The sequence below is a fragment of the Azolla caroliniana genome, unplaced genomic scaffold (genome assembly GCF_043228905.1).
Source record: "Azolla caroliniana isolate FFs.n. ecotype wild unplaced genomic scaffold, voAzoCaro1.0.p SCAF_10, whole genome shotgun sequence".
In the NCBI taxonomy this organism is placed as follows: Eukaryota; Viridiplantae; Streptophyta; class Polypodiopsida; order Salviniales; family Salviniaceae; genus Azolla; species Azolla caroliniana.
Window position 1 is genome coordinate 893505 of NW_028230445.1, and position 20732 is coordinate 914236.

The following is a 20732-nucleotide window of genomic DNA, read 5'->3' on the forward strand; positions in this document are numbered from 1 at the left end:
GCTTGAGACTGTGCTACAAAAGTTATGAAGACAAACTTTAAAATTTTAGAATATCTACCAGCCTTCCAAGTATAAATTAATAGAGTTGGTTGTTGAAAAGATCATGAAAATGTCGTATCACCTGGCAAACAATCAACATTGGTGGGCTCTCCCATAGGCGCGTTAGTTGACTATGGCCAATTCATGTTTGAAGACCAATTTATATAAAGACTGAAGTGAGAGCTAAGCTCGCATTAGTTGACTATGTCCAAATCATGTCTGAAGACCAATTTATATAAAGAAGATATATAAAGACTGTAGTCAGAGCTAAGCTCACATACGATTTTTAGAAGAGTACAATATTTTTCCCAAACTTAATATTGCTTGATAATATATTCATAATGAGCGTTCAAAGCAGCTGGACTAATTTGTTTGATGACCATCTTATGATGATGGTAATAGTGGGCATGTTTTTTATGTTGAAATGTATAGCTTGTTCTAGTGATACATTACTTCATGATATTAACATTAATTATGTGGATCTATTAATTGAAGAAGGGGTCACTTACAATTCTTTGAACCCTAATATTTGTTCCTTCTCTTTTGGGCTTGAGTTAGATCATACCAAAATACATCATGAAAACAGTGATAAATTGGGGAATTCTCGAGTCTTCTCAAATCAAGATTTAGTAATGAATATGCTAATCTCTTCTTCAAGCTTTGAGGATAATGATAACCAATCAATAGTAGTGGGCACTGCTAGTGGTGTGTATCTCTATAGAGACGTTAATTATGATTCTTCTAACATAACCTCATTAGTTGAATCTCTTGGTTTCCTATATCTCACAGCCAAGCTCTTTAGTCCTAATCATGAGAACGTTCGTAGATACCATATTGCCAACCGATATTCTCACCATTGTTATTGCAGTGACCATGTTATTGATAAAATGGCCAACGGAAATAAAATAGATGGGCATTCTGATGTTGATAACAGCATGTGGATGTCACCATGCAAGAGTGTCGGCTCTCTCATACTCGTTGGTAGTGTACCTTCCGGTGCAGTTGTTGTTGTAAGTGGCACAGGCGACTTTGTCTCTGCTACTGGTCAAGCCTTTGTCACCCTTCTTCCTTCCACAAATCCCCACCTCAGCCTCACCATTAAATTTGATGTGGAACTTCAGTTTGGCGAGGACAGATCTAAGTCTACTAACTATTTTTGAGGTCCGAGGACAGATCTAAGTTCCAACATAATGTATCACTTGTTGTGCTAACACCTTATTTCCTCATGGTATTAACAATAAGCAACTAGTTAAGCTTAAGTAGTGAGCTGTGAATGCATGAGCAATCATGCACTTGACCGCTACATATAGTCACCACTTACAAGCCAGTGTTATGAATATAGTTTGGGATTGTTAATAGGGATGTATACAGAAGTGTGTGTGTGTGTGTGTGTGTGTATATATAATTACCTACCACATTTACATCAATGGTCTTTGATACAGTTCTCTCTTCATAATTGAAGCACAGTGTGGTTCACGATGCTCTTTTGATTAATATTATTTCGCTACATAATTGGTCACAATTTTTCAGATGAATGGTCTTTGATACAGTTCTCTCTTCGTAATTGGAGCATTGTCTGATTCAAAATGTTCTTATGATTACTGTAATATAATTGTCTACATAATTGATCACGATTATAGTAACTTTTTATCAGAATCACCAGAAATGCTTACAATCCTTATCCCTCACAGTTTGACAACAATAAATGAGTATTGGTATGTGTATTTTTTGCAGTCCCGACCTCATTCCAAATATACTAATGTTCACATGAATAGATTTCTTTACATTTCATCAGCATATCACAATTTTCCACCTTTTGCGAGCCAAATTGTACTGAATAAGATGGAACAAAAATACAGAAATGCCTTACGAGTCTGGAATATACTTCAGGATTCTGTTATATACCTTGCCTATCCAATATGCTGCTTTAACCTCGAAATCTTCCATGCCATCAGAGGAACCATGCCCCTACTCTCTAGTGTGGGTAAACAAATTTAAATTGGCATTATGGTTCTAGAGAAAAGTCTAATTCCTTGCATATGGAATTATTAAAATGACCTCTAGATTACCTAAAACAAGAATTATGCCCCAAAACAGTCTAAAAAATCTACATTGTAAATATAACAAAAAAACAGCCCTCATTAAAATATCTTCTCTTCTTAAGAAAACACACTAAGTGCAAATTCACAATCAAGCAGCAGCTATCGACAAGAAATATGCCCAGAGGAATCTTTCGAACATTACATTAGAAGAATATTTGGATATTTGGATAAGAGGAATCTTCACATTACTTCAAATCGAGTCATGCACAACTTTACATGATGGCTTCTCCCTCCAATCAGGTAGCATAGAGATCCCAGTGCTGGATAAACCCTCCACAATTAGTTCTTTCTGAAAGATATCCTCAAACTCTTTAGTCACCGATGCACAACTCAAACATGACCTCATTTCACTTGTCAATATGCTCGACGATTCAGCATAGGCACTTTGATTCCTGGATATATTTACATCATCATCTCCAGTACTTGCATCTTGCTCATCATGGATATTTATGTCATCTTGATAAATTTGTCTTGTTGAAGTGCCATGCTCCAGATCCTCAGGTGGTTGTACCTTATCAAACTTCAGCCCCTTGATGTGCATTGTGCCAATATTAACTGCATTTCATTAGAGAACAATGAACGATCTCAATTGCCTGAACATATGCCTGGTTTAATCCGAGAAAATAAGAATAAAACATCAAATACCCCAAAACAATGGAGTATTATATGTTCAATGTACCATGCAACTTTACCTTAGCTACTAAAATAATAGATGGTAACATGAATGTAAAAGAAAACTCCAACCTACTGCACCCCGGTCAGCAATAGAGGGCAGGTACTTCTTTATATGTTGTTCTGCATCTTCATCTGCTTTCAAAATCTCACATTCAAATTTTATGCTCGGCACAGAAGCATTTTTTGCCTTCCCACCATGAATTGCCTCCATAATTTCTTCTTCCCAACTACTCACCAATGACATCAAATATGACTTTAATGGATCATCTCATGCAAAAAGAAAAATTGTATCAAAGAAATCATAATGTGCTAAAGCACATGTGAAATCAGTGTCTTCAATGGCATTTGTGCCTCATGGCACAATATGCATATAAATTGTCGGAATACATGTACGTACTTGTTGCAATATTCACAAAGAATCAAAAAATCAAATCAATTTTCTAGAGGATCCATCAGTAGTCAAACTTATTAGATATTCATAGTTGCAAAGCATTGCGATTAGGTTTAAATGTCCTCTTCAAAGATGCTCCCCATAAACTTGATCAAGCAAAATTATCGAATGCAGTCACAATCTAGTCTATTCAAAACCTTTGACCTAAATGGACCAACATGATGTCTGTTGGTAGAAATGGTGATTTGCAACCTAACTGTAGCAAAAAAAGAACCTGGTGATTCTTTGAGGTATTATTTTATAAATTCATCACATTTTACATACCCATGAATATCAGTTGCATTTTGGAACCTCGCAGCATCATGTCCATGTGATTCTACAATGATCTGGACCTCCTTCTTGCTCTAAAAGTATAAATACACATCATGTCTCATTAATAAATTGCAAGCAAGAGCGCGGATGAAAGCAAAAAAAGCATCAGATCGAGCAAAAACTGGAAATACAGCAAAGCAACAAAGAAACCATCAAAGATGTAAGAAATAATGAATCAAAACACTAATAATAATGAGTTCAGCACGAACAAATATCAATAAACATATATTTTACATTGTAATCAATGACGGAGAGATTAATAAGTTTGTAATCTTCTCCACGGCTACACTCTCTCACACAAGAAATCTCTGCACAAATCAGCGAACCATGAATTTCTTTGCCTCAGCGTTTTAGAAACAAATCTTGCATATATTTAGGAACATGGAAGAAACCACGTGATCAAGTACAGAAAGAGACAGAGAGAGAGAATACGCACGAGTTCCAAAGAGACCAAAGCACTGAGATGTCTGAGCATCGACGAAGTGACCTGAGAGGGACCCTGAAGGAAGAATGGCTATGGAGGCGATCCCTCTCTTCTCCATCTCCATCTCCATCTCCATCTCCTTAATGTTAATTTTGAGGGTTTAAGAGCAAGAGGGGTTTAACGGTTTGAGGCGAGACTCATATGTACTTCGTTCTGTTCGGTGTGGACAGTAAATACCATACCATATTTCAAGCTCAGTATGTCAATTCAATTCATCAATCCATACATTGCTTTGCATAACATAAATGCCAAGATTTTCCGGTCGCCCACTCGCCTCCGTTCGTGATATCTAATCTATTTGTGATGTAATCTGTGAGCTCAACAACTCATGGTTCATCGTGTTCACGATACATTCCTTTCCTTTTTTGAGAAGGGATGGTTGAAGACCCCTCATGAGAAGAAGGGTCATTCATTTGACAAGGAGGTAATGAAATATGAGCTCATTGAGAAAAAAACTTGGAAAATGGCTTTCGTACTAGCTATCTTAGAATGATGATTAATCATTATCCCAAAATTATCTGAGAGTTTCTCCTATTGCTCGTCGAACTACAAACATTACCTCTTGGATAAAAATACCATTATGATTCCTTTTCTTATGTCCTACTATAATTTTTGTAACAAGAAGAACTAGCCCACCCTTGTTATTAACTAACACATTCTTGTTACTACAATAAATCTTCTCTTCTCCAAGAACCAACAAACACGCAAACATGCCTAAACACACTTACATCTGAAATATCTTTATAACTATGTATGTACCACCACCATTCCCCACAAATGATCAAAATTTTGTGCCTAAACACACTTCGGGATATCTACATCTGAAAGATCTTAATACCTACCTTTCCCCACAAATGATCAAATTTTCGTGGAACTCACTTTTTAGGTCTTTAGTAAGCAAGAACATTCTGTTTTCTAGGATTATTCCAACATTGTGAGAAAATAACAAGAAAAGCAAACATTTGTTTGTCCAAGAATACATACATATATACACTGGGAGTAAACTTCATGACATTCAGTGACATCGCCAGCCATGTTCATTGTCACCAAAAGGGATTATCATACAATTTTTAGAATGGATAATCACTCGTTAAGAGCATTAAGTAAAAATAAATTTCCATTTATATTACTTATTAACTGTTATAATATGCTCATTACGCAATTCCAATAATCTAACATTGTGTGGATATCCAAACTTGACCAGCAAGATATGACAAAGTTAAAGAAAATATCCCAATTTGGTGTGAATTCAATCTTAGAAGGGATGCAAAGAAATTGAACCATACTCCAACTGGAATATGCGAATCGAATCTTAGGGACACAAACTCAACCATTTCACGACCAAAATATGAAAATTATCCTTCTAATAAAGGTGCAATACTCTGGTTTCTTTAATCTCTTCATGTTCAAGAACTTATTTTCTTCACTCATGCGGGTGTGCAATGGACCTGCTAGTGCTTATAGGAGGAGCCTTTACACTATCCATTCTTACCTTGGCATGGATGGTATGAGGCTCACTGTAAAGTGATCAAAAAGGAGACACGATTGATGTAACCAAGCATTCTGCTTCTCTCCTTCAAATTATCTTATACAAGGATGGCATAGTGCTGATCATTTTCTTTCAAATGAATCTTTGTATTTACAGTTATAATAGAGTGTGGTACATCAAATGGCATTTGTCACTTCATATGCCACTTAAATGTCACCGAGTGCAAGAGGCTTGACAACATTCTGAAGGAAATGAGGTCCATCTGCATTTATTCTCCTCTCAAGTGCATTATAATTCTCGAGCAACTCATTCAATCTGTTCTTCACCTCATCCACCTCCACCTTAATAGCATGCGCTGAGGGTACAAGACTAGATCTAAATGAGTTCATCCAGGAAAAAAGCATGCTGTCTTATGAAAATAATGACAAAAAGGAATTGCATACCGCTTTCTAGATCACTGGAGCTGTCTTTTATCATAGAGAGGCTAGAATTGAATCGCTGCAAAAGCTTTAGTGCTAATGCTTCCATAATATCCATCTTGTCATTCAGATCTTCCTGAAAAAAAACAGTAATAGAACTAGTGAACAAAAATATTACTAGAGCAAATGCACATATTGCCGGTTATAAATCAAACAATCTATATGTCCCATGAGCTATGAAGGTCATTGAGGTCAGAAAACAAATTATAGATTGTCATATAATCAAAATATATATATAAAGCCAATATACCTGATGTTTTTTTATTTTATTAGAGGTTACCCGTTGCCACTCCTGATATAAAGTGAGCAATGATGCTGTTGATGTTGGGTCCAATGACCCTATAATGGAGGAACAATAACTTCATTCATGACATCAAACCATGAGAAATTCAAGGAATCATTTACAAGATACTATTTTCCAGATGAAGTGAAAAAACATGAATATACCATGTTCACTTCCATAAGCATGTCTCAACAAAACGTCCTTCAGACCAACTTCAGCAGGAGGCGATTTAAAAAGGGGGGTTACCTAAAATTTTCAAGAAATTAGAAATACGCCACCTTTAGGCCAAACAGAAATAATAATAATAATAAGCACTACCTCACAAAAATTCATTTATGAATCCAATGACAGCTCATGCAACTTCTCCAATTATATGGATGTGGCACGGGTCAATAAACACCTAATTCTGATGTAAAATATCCTGATCCACTAACCACACTGTTCACTAAAACCTAACACCCCAAGAATATGATGGTAATGCTAAAGTGCTCAATAAGAAATTGAAGAATTTAATCATAGAAGTCTTGGCCTTCATCTAAGCACTCCTGAGCAGTGAAATTCATCTGCATCATTCTATGGTTTCTTTCCTCCCCTGCACTGTTTGCCTCCATCAAAAGACACTACTTCAAATATTGACCTCTTAAAGCTTATATACATAAGAATGAAGAACCTAGGTAGCAATAATGCCTGATGATGGTGCTCAAACAGATGAGAGATCTCCAAAGTACCAATAAGGAAGTCCTCTATTTGTTGATTTTTTCCATAGCATGAGAAACTTAATCTCTGCTGAACACATGCTCCGCAAAGGGATATAACCACCAACGACAATAGATGATTTTTCAGTACGCCAGTGACTCGGTTATAAAACTTTTTAATTAGGGACCACATTCATTTCTTGTTTATGTATAAAGACTTGCAAGATTGTTCGTTTTCCACCTACATCCATTTATGGGGCAAGAACACTACACCTACACAGCTGCATAGTTGCTCAGTTTTGGGACTTCCAGAAAATGCCATTTACGTCTCTCTTCACTCCAATTGCCCTATCTCTTCCTGATAATAAAATACTCGATGGGAAGGCTAAACATACAAATCCATTTGTTGACATAGGGGATTCTCTGGTACGTGTCATGGAAAAACAGATAATATTGCTATACAACAACTTACCGAGAGAAATAAAAGTAATGAAGTTAGCATGATCCCTTAAAGGCACAAAAAGCGTGGGTGGCAAGATGAGCTCGCACCAGCGTGAGCATTGGCAAAGGTCTAGAAATACATAAAACACGGAAATGGGCAGCATATCATCGTCAAGTGGCTGTCATAGAAAGAACGAGAAACATCTAATCACAAAGACTGATTTCAATACCCTGTAAAAGTGCACACAAACATTGTACCCGATACATAACGTCACCCAATCTCTGACGAGCTACCATATGCTGAAAGATCACTCTCACGAATCAAGATCATCCATAATGTATGGATTCTCGTTGAACTATCATGTTGACACGAAAGTAGCTAACTACAATATGCTAAACCGTTGACTGATCAACTTCATCCATAGTGCAAAGATTCACACTGAGCCAATGTTTCCTTTGAACTATTAACTTGTGAATTCAGAGTTCGCATTACCTCTAGCCAGCTGCAACATGATCAAATGAACTCTTTTTCGACTCTTATCATATATGACGATCCATATTACACATATGGAAAACTTATTCAGAATGGAAACAAGCCTTTATCAACACATTTACAAATTGCATATACGGATATGGAATTGAAATTAGAATAATGTACCTTTTTCTTAAAAGAGAACTCAAAATAATAAGATCAAAAATACAAATAAAAGTTGGTAATGAATGTAAAAGGAAGTGAAAAGGTGAGCTTACGATTTCAAGCCCTTGTAGACTCTGAAGAAGTGGGTCGATCTCGGTAGTTTTTCTGCTTATAGTAGTGATTCCGTCTACAGATCCCTGGAAGAGGGAAACACGCAAAGAGAACAGAACAGAAGAAGAAAGTTACAGGTTTTCGGAAGAGAAGGATTTCGATTCTCTGGAACAAACAGAATTGAAAAGCAAAACAGGACGACAAGTGACATACCGACTGCTCAGAAGCGAGCTTGGACTCGGCGATTCCCATCAGGAAGAACCAGAAGAAGAAGAAGAGAAGAAGAAGAAGAAGAAGAAGAAGGGGATTCTGAAGTTTCAGAAATCGGCCCTGTTCTTTCCGTAATTTATAAAACTGGGTCCACACGGGATTACATATACATACATACATACATACATACATAATTACACTTTACGAGCTTTGTTGCAGGTTTCTATAATTCCCGAAATGCCCTTCCCTACCCATCTCTATAGACTATAACTTCTCCCCCATTCCAGAGGATTGAATGGAGAAGAACCAATACTATCGATATATTATGTCCAAGTATTGCTATCATAATAAGGAGTGTGTCCCTAAAAACTTGCTTAGACTACTAAATTTAGCTTGCACTTTACTTATAATTAGCATATTATGTAACATTACTATTACATGTAGGAAACCCCACGAACAAGGGATACGAGACAGAGAACTAGAGCTTCTAGAGCTTTCGTTTCGTTGTCATGGTCGTCGAGTATCGTGTTTGTCATGGATTGGGTTTAGGGTTTAGGCAGGGTCAAAACACAATAGCCTCCTATTGTATGTGGTTGCCAACTGAGGGATACAATAGACTTGGTGGTTGGCAGTTGATAAAGGCCGAAAATGTATTGTTGGTGCAAGATGTGGCTATGACACGGGTTAATTGGATATTATTAGATATGGAATATTGCATTGCTTACAAGTAGTCGGCAACACTTTAAACACATAGTTAAATTGCACAACATTAAATTTAAGCCAAACATAGATCAAGTGAGAACACTTTAAACGCGTAGTTAAATTGCACAGCATTAAATTTAAGTCGAGTATAGATCAAGTGAGAAATAGTTAAATTAATAATAAAGAATACAATTGTGTAGTTGTGCTTGGAGGTAATAATGGTCGATTAATAGCACGGCTCTATCAATGGTTGATGCAATAGGATTGAGGCTCTATCCTTGGAAAATGTCATTTATGGATTCTTCGAGATGTAATGGTTGGATAATTATGAACTATCACGATATATTGTCAACTTGTTCTCCCCTTATAGAGAGGTAGTTCGTATTGGTTGTGTTACTTGCACGTACGGTGTCAAAGCCTGACCAATCACATAAGTACATGCATGAATATCATTAAGCAGTAAACTTCAACGACTACAAATTACCTTAATGCTCAAAGTTTATTAATCATAGTTTGTTGCTCCTAAGCCCTTTATCATTAGAAGCACTTGATCATACATGACATTAAGTTTAATTATTGCAACCTGTTACCCGTATGAGATGTACGAGGATGGATAAGGGTGAGAGACAACTACCCTACTTGTCTCTTTGTAACGGTCACCTCATGTACCTATATAAACCCCACCCATGGGGCATGAATAAAAGTAAGAAAAATAGAAGAAGTTTCCCTCTCAAATTTCTCTCTCTCTCTCTCTCTCTCTCTCTCTCTCTCTCTCTCTCTCTCTCATTCTATGTTTCTCTCTCCTCCTCTCTCCCTTGTGCTCAACCCTCCTTGGGAGGGGGGTGGAGCCGTTCTTGGCTCCACCCCCCAGCCATACACACAACCTACCAGATCACCATCTCCATGGCATGATTATGGGACAATGGTATAGTCATAGATGGACCCAAAAAGAAAAAGCATAAAGTTGCGGTCGTCCATGGTCTCTATTAGTTGGAGAGTGTACTCAAAGGCGATGGTTCCAGGGTCTAGTCGACAAGTTGAAGTTGATCAATGACGATTACACGTCTCATTGTTGGTGGAACCACACCATTGAGGGGTGTGTTTGACTATTAGGCCTCTTCATGGTCGACATTGAGAACGATGGTGGTGCACACACAACAAGTTGTGGTTAGGTAGGTACAACTTCTGAGGTGTGGTTAGGTGGGTGCAATTTTGAGTTGTGGTAGTGCAATTGTCGGGTTGTGGTGGAGGTGACATTAGGGCATAATAGAGTGCTCAAATCATCTAGATGCACATTTAGAAAGAGTGGTCAACCATGTCTTTCTCCCAATGAAACCGATTAACACTCATTTTTGGTCTAGCTTATCTTCTTGCACCTAAGTCACTTAAACGATCTCTACTTGTACCAATAATTGCAATAGATGTTCATCGAGTGGTTGGATTGTGTTAGTTGGTCAGCATACAATTTAGTCACATTACAGGTCGTTCCACCTTGAATAGTGGCCATCAATTCTTGGGTAGTAAGCAGGATGACCATAAATTTATAAAGATGTTTAAGCTTTGGCATGACGGATTCACCTTTACTAAGAGGCCTCTCCCCCCTATTCATATCCTACGAGAGAGGCCTCAACATCGAGTGCGAGGATTGTGAAGTACTTACCTCTGATGTTATGGTTAGGGAAAAAATGAAGGCTCATTGTATATGTACATGTGTGTGCGTATAGATATATATATATATATATATTAACGTCTTCTAAGGCCAAAATTGGCCCATGAGACAATTAGTTTACAACAAAAATGGGGTATTTACCCATTCATCGAAAGAAAAAATAAAAACAAAATAAATTAGAATAGAGCTTAAGTGAAATGGTTCTAGTAAAAAAAACATGTTCTATAAGGAAATGGCTTTATACTAGGCCTAGTTTCATTTCCATCCAAAGGGTTTCGATGTGGATGTGGCCTGTGGTCCCAATGTAAGAGGTACCCCAACCATAGCTTCTAGGCGGCGTAGCTCACGTTCCCTTATCTTCTTAATCATTTCTATTCCGCGTCGAGTTGCTTTGAAGCCCAACATCCGAGGGCATTTGGTTGTTCTTTGCATTCCCGCTTCATCAAGAGAGAGGTCGAGTGGCATAGGTGTATCCACATTTATTGTCTCCCCTTGTTCCTGAAAAATTACATTAGTTTCATATCGGTGGATATTAAAAGGGTTATCGTTAACACTTTGTAATTTATTCTCCCTATGTTGTTTTAGCTCTAAGATATACCTACCTAGTCTCTTTATATCCGAGGTATCTAATAGCTTGGAGAGGGTGCGAGAGGGTCCTAGTATGTCTTGGTATTTCGCCCTTATCTCGGCATAAGTTGGACACTTACATGTAAAGTGATGCTCATCCTCTATCTCTATGTGACATAACCTACATAGCCTTTCCTCTCTAGGGACTCTATTATCACGACCATTCTCAATCTCAAGTTGGTGAGATGATATCCTAAGTTGTCCAATGGCTACCCTTAGTGCATTTGATAAGAATGTATCTATATATTTTGGTTGTGTAATAAAACCTAACTTAGAGAAGTGCAAGAAGTGTTCCTTATAGTACAACATTTTCAATGGGAGTGGCTCTCGTGGGGTGATCCATTTATATCAGGTGTAAATTTCCCATATTTCTTGGCATATTACTTTGTTGTGGTCTTCATGAGAGAGAGAGAGAGAGAGAGAGAGAGATTGCCATTATAATGAGATTGTCAATGCCCTTCCAACAGTGAAATAGACATGGTAATAATTTAGTTAAATTTGGTAGGGGTTCTTCCTCAATTGATATGCCTCCCTAAAGCTAAGGCTTACACCACTCTCTCTTTCTCTTTGAACCATTTATTTGCTTACGAGCATAAGCCTTATATTTGTGATTATTAATAATTATAATTGTATAAAGATGATTAATGGAAGGTAAGTGGAGTTTGTGATTTATTGTCTATTTGCTCTTCTATTTAGTGCATAATTGTGGTAAAGTCTCTTCATTGTTACATGGTAGATTTTGTGAAAGTAATTATGCCATAATGTCAAAGTCATACATAGATATCAATAAGGACACTCCTAGGGATTAGAAACACGGCTTGAAGTTAACAATGAGCTTTTTGTAAACTCCCATGTCTACTTATAGGCTAAGGAGGTGCGGAAGAACCATCTTTGAACCTTGAGCATTATTTTTTTGTTAGTGTTTTTTCTTTTTCTTATTTTCATTAGCAAATCCCATTAGTGAGCCCTAAAGTTCACTTTGTTGAATGCTAGTTTTCTTTTTTGTCCCATTTCAATTAGTCACAAGTAATTATTAATCATTTTTCTAAACCATTTAGCTACCATAACTATCAATTAGTACTAATTAACAGCTAAGGGTCATAACTAGATTTTCTTCTCAACACGACCTACTCATAGTACACAAAATATAAATACAATTAAGAGCTCAAGTGCACCCTTAAGGATTTTCATCTAAAAACTCTTTAAGGTCGGTACATTCAACCGTACATAGACACACTCTCTTGACGTGTTAAACCATTACGCGGGGAGTCAAAATGACCAACATGAACCATCAATTTGATCATGTCTCATGAACTCTCACTTGATTTTGTCATGTAGACAACTTGATTTTGTCATGTGGCAATTTGTTTCTACCATAAAGAGGGTTAAACGGTGAAGAGGAATCATCACGTTGGCTCTAACTCATCAATTGTAACAATCATGTTGAGGTTTAAAACCCAAACTTGGTAGGAGTATATTTATTTCCCTTAGGTGTTTTTCAAATTATGAACAATGTTGCCCTTGGTGACATAATCTTATTAACCATAGATTATTGTACGTTATTATTATAATACTTATTTATATTGTGGTAGTAAATGATTAATACTTATGTTAATTGTATCATACCTAGGTTTTCATGTTGGAGAAGATTTGGTGTGGAGGTATAGTTGAGCATTACCCTAGAAGTTCGAAGGCCAATGAGCTTATGATTGGAAGGGGCGAAAGCATAAGTGTTTGGCATGCGTATAAAGCATTCCCAATACTAGATGGCACTCCCATGTAAGTTTAATAGCTTATTCACAACTTTGACACGTCAAGTGAGGAATCCCCCAATTTTCCATCACAACCAAGGTTTTCTCAGTGTCACTACTTCAAGAACAACTTCTCAACAAAAGCATCATAGTTTTTATTCGAGTCTCTAGAACAAGATATAAAAGAAAATCGTAGCAAAAAAGAACAACAATTGTGACGCAACAATTTCATGGTGGATTGAGTTTATGTAACATATACATGATCATTGGCGCTGAATACAATGCAATGTCTCGTTGTACATTGTAAAATGTATTGATGACTTATAATGGATGAACATGTCAGACAAAGTGTGGAAGTCAATTAATGAATTAGTAGTAATAACATGTTAACAATGATTTTTTTTACGTGTGACCGTTATGCATTAATATTGAAACAAGGTAATATGTTTCTTTTCTCGTATAAGTGAAACACTAAAATAACTTTACATCTTCGAAATGATTTTAATAAAGAAGTTGTCTTTCCACAATAACACCCAAACATGTTTTTGTCTGTCTTTAATCTTTCATCGTAAAATATTAAACTTCTCAAAAATGGCACGTTGCCTCTTTAGATATCCAATGTGATGGTGTCTAAACAATTTGTTGAGCCCATTAATTTATCATGCAGGTAAACTCTTATTCCTTCCAAAATACAAATAACGAATTAATTACACTTTCTTTACACGAATCGAGGATGTCCATGTAAAATCAACGATGAATTTGTGTGGGTAATAAACTCCATTTTCAAAGGAGTTCAAAAGCGTCAATGCATATAAGAGTGTTAAAAAGGGTGATATAGTCGCACCATTGATATCATCTAACCAACTCCGTGATGGGACATTTCACCAACAACCTTCTTTGAAACTTTATTTAAAATGAAAATGATGTGGATGCAACCCTCATAACATGACCTCATGTATGTTGTAATTAGATGTTATTTTGGAAACATATCGAATTTTACAGAGGACATGTAGAAGAAAAACCTTTTGAGAAGATGTCCACTTTTTTAGTTGATTCCAATGAAGGATCGCTTGATAACAACGCAAATTTATTGCTATAAACAACTAGATAATGTAGATCATGGCCATTACTTTACTATTTTCAAGATGATTAATCATTTTTTTCAAGTTCACAGTACATCATTCTTACTTTGTTGTTAATGGTAAAAAGGAACATTACTGAGTGTGCTCGACATGTGGTTTCTTTTCGAGAGGTTCTAGCATTTCGGAGTAAGAGGTTAATTCTCATCATGCATCCTCGTTGAAGTACATCATCACTTCTACCTAGAGACAAGTACATGCAATTTAGTTAGGAAATCATGGATTTAAAAAATACATCACAACATTTTCAAAGGCATTAAAATATATAATTTTACATCTGGAAACAACCAAATCCATGGATGCCAACGTTTGTTTCGACAAGAGGACTATGAATGAATGAGCAATACCTTCTAATTTGGAGTAGAGAAGCCTCTGCGTGTAGAAATATCACATTCATGAAACCTTGATATATGTTCTTAACTATTAAAGGTACGTGTTTGGTTAATGAGAAAGTTTCATTGTATCATGGATAATTATATTTTCTTGTCTCAAATAATGAGAAAATATATAAGTCATTTAAGCATATTGTTGTAAAGAGACCCCATACCAAATATAAGAGTGAAAATGTAATGACTTCAGAGATCACGATATCACTATATTGCCATTGGCCATCAAGCTGAAAGTAATGAGTAAACATGGATAAATATGTAATCAGTTTTAAAATATTTGGGATATGTTGGAACAACAATTCAAACATTTGCCTAGAGGGTCGAGACACAAGAATGAAAAAAGTTCATGTAGTTAACTAAATGAGTTCATGTGGATGTAAGGCCTTACAATATGTGAGATTCAAATATCCATATAAACCAACCGTGCGCCTATTATTTAGTGATGCAAGTTATTATGGAAGCTCTCCTAAACATGTTTTGGGGGAGAAACCAGACTTTTCTACGTGCATCACCACCCATGACCTTGAAATTGGGTTGAGAGTACAAGGTTTGCCAAATCTCTAGATGCACATCATCTCAATTTAATAATCGATTGCCATGTACATATAATAGAGTATACAGATCCTCTAGAACCTTCACCATATAACTTGCATCTCTTTATTTGTAAAACAATTCAATAGAAGGATGTATTCAACATGCTTAACCTCAATGTGATGTCAACTTAAATTCAATTTGATGGTGATCTTTGCTTCCTCTATCAAATCATCTTCTACATGTATATGTTTGATGGGAATGTTAAAATAAAGTGTGGATTCATAATATTTGATTGACAACATGTGTTGTGCAAAAACTTCCTCGTCGACCAACAAATTATGTGTTCCTAAAAAAGAAACTCCTCATCCACATATCGACTTAATGATTTCGAATCATACAAAAATTGAATAAAAAAGTGGTAATTTCATTCGAAAAATTGTCCTAATTTACTTAGTTGAAATGTATAAATATGTGATAAAATAGTTAGATGACAATGAAATATTATTACCTCTCGCATTTTGTAATGTCTACTACACAAAAAAAGATTACTATATGTGAAAAAGCACAAATTGGAAACATGTATTTTATATCTCGTATAATAGACTCTTGAGGTTTCCTAGATGTTCTCGAAATTACCTAGTGTAAATTATCAAATATATAACATATTGGCATAACATCAAAACTTGTGCCTATGTGACGCGTAGGTTTGATTTGGAGCTCATTATAAATACTCCTCATAACTTTAGCTACAAATCATGCATTTTAACAAATGGCCCCGAAAAGTATGTCACGACATTGACATTAATTTCATTTTCAAACACCAAGATTGAAAATGATACCATAAATCAATGTTTAGAAGGCCATATGAACTAGTAACATATTGTCTAGATCAAGGCCATCATGAATGTGGTCATGCACATTATGGTTGTAGGTTTACTTCTTGAGCAACGAACAAAATTAATATGGTATTCATCATTAATAAACTCGTTATAGTTGTAGTTTAGCGTCATGCACACTAACAATTTGCTAGCACAAAATATAGCTTTACAACCTGATCTTACATGTTTTTTTTACTACAACACATGGAGTGAAAAATATAACACATGGCGGTGCTAATAAATGCATAGGACCTATTAGCATGACAATCTTCCTCAAGATTGAGACCATCATGAATATCATCATGCTAGTAAGCATTTCAAAGGGTATACCGTAACTCAATCCTAATCCCCCGCATATGATTGCACAACTAATCATGTGAAGAATGAGTTCCTAATAGCATAATTGTGTTCCCTGTCCAGAGAGATTCCACATACGATACATTCATTAGGGATTTGTATGTTTGCTCAAAGACGAATTTATGCTATTTGTGCCGACAAAAGCTAGAATATGGGTCCCCTTGCACACAATAATGTCATGGAGCTGGAAATACAAAGCTAGGAATAGTGCCACAAAGGTGTGTGGTATGGAGCTATGACTTGTACAAATGATGGTGAACCCTCTTCCGTCACATGTTATGAAGATTGATGACATGTGTCAATGAGAACATTGTTGTCAAATATAATCTCCTATCGCAATAACATGATTATATATGAAAATGTCATATTCTCTTTATCCATTCCATGGCCTCTTTCTTTCTTAAAGCACTATATGATTAGCTAACATAAAGGTGACTCTCTTGAAAACATATCGACTTTCTTTCTCTCTCTCACCCATTGAAAACAATTTATTTTTTCCAAAAAGAAAACAAAAATATTAAGTTCAAATTGGCACAATTTATGCGGGAACAACATAAACGGTGCAATGCATAACATTCCCTTCACGTTGTAGAGTTCTCTCTCATTGAATGAAGTTTTCTTAACAACACAAATGTATTGCTAGTTGGGAGAGATGTGGAGGTTCACATGTCACATGTTATATTACATATGGTATGACAAGCTACAAAACAATATTCTTCTCTCCATGATCAAACAACACTTGTTTATAGCTCACCCCCACGCCTAACATTTGCAAAATTGTTTAAATTTTGCTTGACTCAAATTCTCTTTGATTGTCATACAGGAAGTTGGGGCTTTGCGAGGAAACTTACTAACCATGCATGTATAAGCTTGATCTTAAAAAAATTCATGAGCCATGTTTTATTACACCCATTGGAGTCTGCACTAGGTCCCATAGGTTAGGTTTCTTGCTTTCCAATTAACGACCAACAATGGTTTGGTTTGAACCGAATTGAAGCGCAAAACCGCAGCTTAACGGTTTAAACGGTTCGGTTCGGTTTAAGGGGTGAACAGTTCAATTCGATTTGGTTTTAACGGTTTGATTGTTTTTTTTTATTTTATTTTATTTTTATAATTAAAAATAAATAAAAATTTTAAAACAATCTTTTTCATTTTTAAGCCTAGTTCTCACATTTTAGGAAAAATCTTAAAATTTTGAAATAATGAAAATTTTAAAAATTAAAAATTTTGATTTTTGACCTAAGTTGAAAACCTCCAAGATTCAATTTGAGAGAGGCTTGCAGTCCGCATCCCCGAGGTTCCCGGACATTTGGATGTTGATCGTAGGCTTCAACCTATGGTACATATGGAAAGCGCGTTGCCTAAAGGTCTTCTAGGATCTGGTGCGACCCCTAGAGGAAGTGATCATGGACATATGGTTTGCACTTATTAGCTGCCTACGAGGGCAATTGGACGAGGTTTGCAACCATTCCTCTGACGTGGGTACTGCCCGTTTGCACTTTTGGCTGAAATGGCGGAACACGCCTATGGTGACACAAAGGAGGAAGTGGCCCGAGGTGGAACTACCAGCCCCCACGCTGGCTGTTTCCGGCTCACTTACCACCCTCCCTATGTTGTCGACCCCAAGAGTTGTCTCGTACTAGCCATCACTACAGTTCACTATTTTAGTTGTAGGTACTTACACTAAGTAGTCTGTCCGAAAGGCAATGTAACTAGTTTCAATTTCTAGAACTTGATCGGAGGGGGATTCCCCGATCTATGCTTAAGCCTCATTGTACTGTCTCTTTGTAATAATCTTACCTAACTAATGGGAAAGTAGCTTCATTTTGGAAAAGAAGAAGAAGAAGAAACTGCGGTTTTAGTGATTTAATGGTTTAGATTTTTACCTAACAGTTTGGTTTTTACAGTTTCGTGGTTTGGTTCAGGTTTCAAAAATTTTGATTGGTTCATTTTGGACACTCTCGAACCGAATCGTTGCTGATTGTTATTTCCGAGGATGACAAAATGTAATTATCATCATTTTCCATTCCAAATGTGCATGGATATGCATGTGTTTGTGTATATGTATGGTTAATTAGTTTATCCACATTTATTCGACGTTTCATAACTAGTAACATGGTGTCATGTGTATGTTTTGGGTATTACTCGATCCATATCACTCAAGATCTCCCACAATAATGTTTGATCATCTATACTATATATACTCTTTGTGGGGTTTCACTTTACATTGGTGTTTCCCACTAGGAATAAAACGAGTCCTTGGAAAAAAAAAACTGTGTGGAGAGGGAGGGAGAGTGAATGAAAGGAGGAGCCAACCACACCATCGTAGATGTTGCTATACTCGTATTATATGAAGAATTATAGATGTTTATCCCCATGCCCAATAAAAGTTATGTATACTATATCTAGGGTTATTTTAGGAGCAAAAAGTGTACAAGAAAATAAAGAACCAATGCACATAAAGAATATATTGCTCATTCAAGTAACATTACAAGGAAGCTAGCTCAACAAATAAACGTCCCACAAATAGTTTGCTAACAATATATAAAACATTGTGTTTGTGTGAGTGTGCACGTGCATATGAACAAATTTCAATCAAACTTGTTTGCTCAAGCTACAAACAAAACAACCTAATTAGTTTCCTTAGTAACTAGAATTTTGATAACTTAATAAAAATGGCTCGAGTAGGATATCGTACTCAATATATAACTACGCTTTAAAATTATGTACATGCTTAGAATCTAATGTATTATTAATGTGCATTACATCCTACTCAAGTATCTGGCAACCATTAGGTAAAGTATAACTTGAACAAGATCAACTGATGTTACATGCACTAACACCTTTACATTGGGAAAATTTCCTTCAAGTGTACATGTAATGGAAATGAACATCTTTATAGTGAATGATAGATGGGAACCCAATAATACAAATTTGGGTGATTATTTTGTGTGGCATCTTTAGCCATTAATATAGGAAAGTGTCATTCCTTGAACCGTAGAATGTGCCCACATTGTTATGAAATCCCACATTTGTTTATGGATACAAGCTAGCATCACAAGAGTTATGAGAAGCTAAAAAAAACAAGGGATGTTTACAAGAATAATATTTTGATGTAAGACAATCGATGTTATGAAGCTAGACAACCTCGTTCGCAACCTGTCTTTAGTGATTAAATACAAGAGAAACCATTACATCTCGTATCTTGAATCATGTAGAATATATGCACATGTCATGGAAATATTGCATACACAATCGTTGTGAGAATTTGCATTACATGAATAATTAAATGCATTATTTTTTTGCTATAAATTCATTTAGATCGAGCAATCAAAATAAAAAATTCAGGTTGCTAGTTCTAACTAAGAAGGTTGGCTTAGTTAAGTGATAAATTTATAATTAGCTTATACATTTATCACATAACTCGTGGTTCACGTATTGAAACATACCATGTATAAGCACATTGGTACATATTGTGGCTAGTCAAAAGACCTAGTGCAAAATGCATGCTTGAAAAATACTTGCACCCTCGTATATGGTGCTTACCAATGAGCAAAGTTACTCGTCACAAAAGGACAAGTCAATGCCTCCATGTTATTCAATTGATCATGATACTCAAATGAAGTGTCAAAGCAAACAATGTTGTTATTGACATACTCCATCTAGTAGAATCTCATAGAAACTAGGGTGTGTAGAATCACTTATGTTACTTTGATACTCCATTTATGTTTGAATTGTCCCTTGAATACAAGTCTTGCAATTTGTCTCACCTCATAGGTTTCATTTTGTTATCAAGTCCAACACTTTTGAACAATAGAAGTTGATGGATTCCACACTACTCGACGATATTACACAACGAGGATAGATTCTATACGATATTGTTTCCTCATCTTAATATTAATACTTTGTCCTAAATGTTCCAACCCTCCCATATCGCGACAACAAATGAATACCAATCTCCTTACATATATTTGCAATTTTTGGGTACAATCCCTCCATTATCACATATGCCTTTAAACTCTAGCCTCAACTTAAATATATTTAGCTTCTTGGACCCCCCTGTCCCCCCTTTACTAGGGAATGCACATTTAGGCACATATATGTATATACACATGACACGCTCGCCAAGTTAGAGACATGTGTCAAACTAAAGCCAATAGATTAATGCTCACTATGGTGGACCTTGGTCATCCATGGTGTATGCATGAATAGACGGCCACTGTGTATATATTAGGCATAGAAAAAAGTATAGATAATGAAGTAAAGGCTCCTTGAATA

General features: G+C 36.1%; 2 protein-coding genes across 2 annotated transcripts; both read right to left on the reverse strand.

Annotated features, from left to right (window-relative positions):
- Positions 1-2158: 2158 nt before the first annotated feature.
- Positions 2159-4142, reverse strand: LOC147858592 (uncharacterized). The gene is made up of 5 exons (XM_087325270.1): positions 4016-4142; positions 3814-3887; positions 3532-3611; positions 2886-3043; positions 2159-2696 (listed from the first exon to the last, which is right to left on the reverse strand). Exons 1-5 carry the CDS (start codon positions 4137-4139, stop codon positions 2332-2334), a joined length of 801 nt encoding a protein of 266 aa, XP_087181396.1. The 5' UTR covers positions 4140-4142; the 3' UTR covers positions 2159-2331.
- A 1026-nt stretch (positions 4143-5168) lies between these two features.
- LOC147858593 (uncharacterized) lies at positions 5169-8496 on the reverse strand. The gene is made up of 6 exons (XM_087326415.1): positions 8412-8496; positions 8201-8284; positions 6479-6560; positions 6282-6370; positions 5996-6107; positions 5169-5907 (listed from the first exon to the last, which is right to left on the reverse strand). The coding sequence occupies exons 1-6, from the start codon at positions 8448-8450 to the stop codon at positions 5759-5761; spliced, it is 555 nt and encodes a 184-aa protein (XP_087182541.1). The 5' UTR covers positions 8451-8496; the 3' UTR covers positions 5169-5758.
- Positions 8497-20732: the final 12236 nt, after the last annotated feature.

Coding starts and splice junctions, on each gene's coding strand:
- LOC147858592 (XM_087325270.1), bottom strand. CDS start 4,139: ATGGAGATGGAGATGGAGATGGAGAAGAGAGGGATCGCCTCCATAGCC. Junction 3,612..3,813: donor TCTCCGTCATTGATTACAAT/GTAAAATATATG, acceptor TTATACTTTTAG/AGCAAGAAGGAGGTCCAGAT. Junction 2,697..2,885: donor TGCTGACCGGGGTGCAGTAG/GTTGGAGTTTTC, acceptor AATGAAATGCAG/TTAATATTGGCACAATGCAC.
- LOC147858593 (XM_087326415.1), bottom strand. CDS start 8,450: ATGGGAATCGCCGAGTCCAAGCTCGCTTCTGAGCAGTCG. Junction 6,561..8,200: donor GTCTACAAGGGCTTGAAATC/GTAAGCTCACCT, acceptor TGAAAATTTTAG/GTAACCCCCCTTTTTAAATC. Junction 5,908..5,995: donor CTCCAGTGATCTAGAAAGCG/GTATGCAATTCC, acceptor TTGTACCCTCAG/CGCATGCTATTAAGGTGGAG.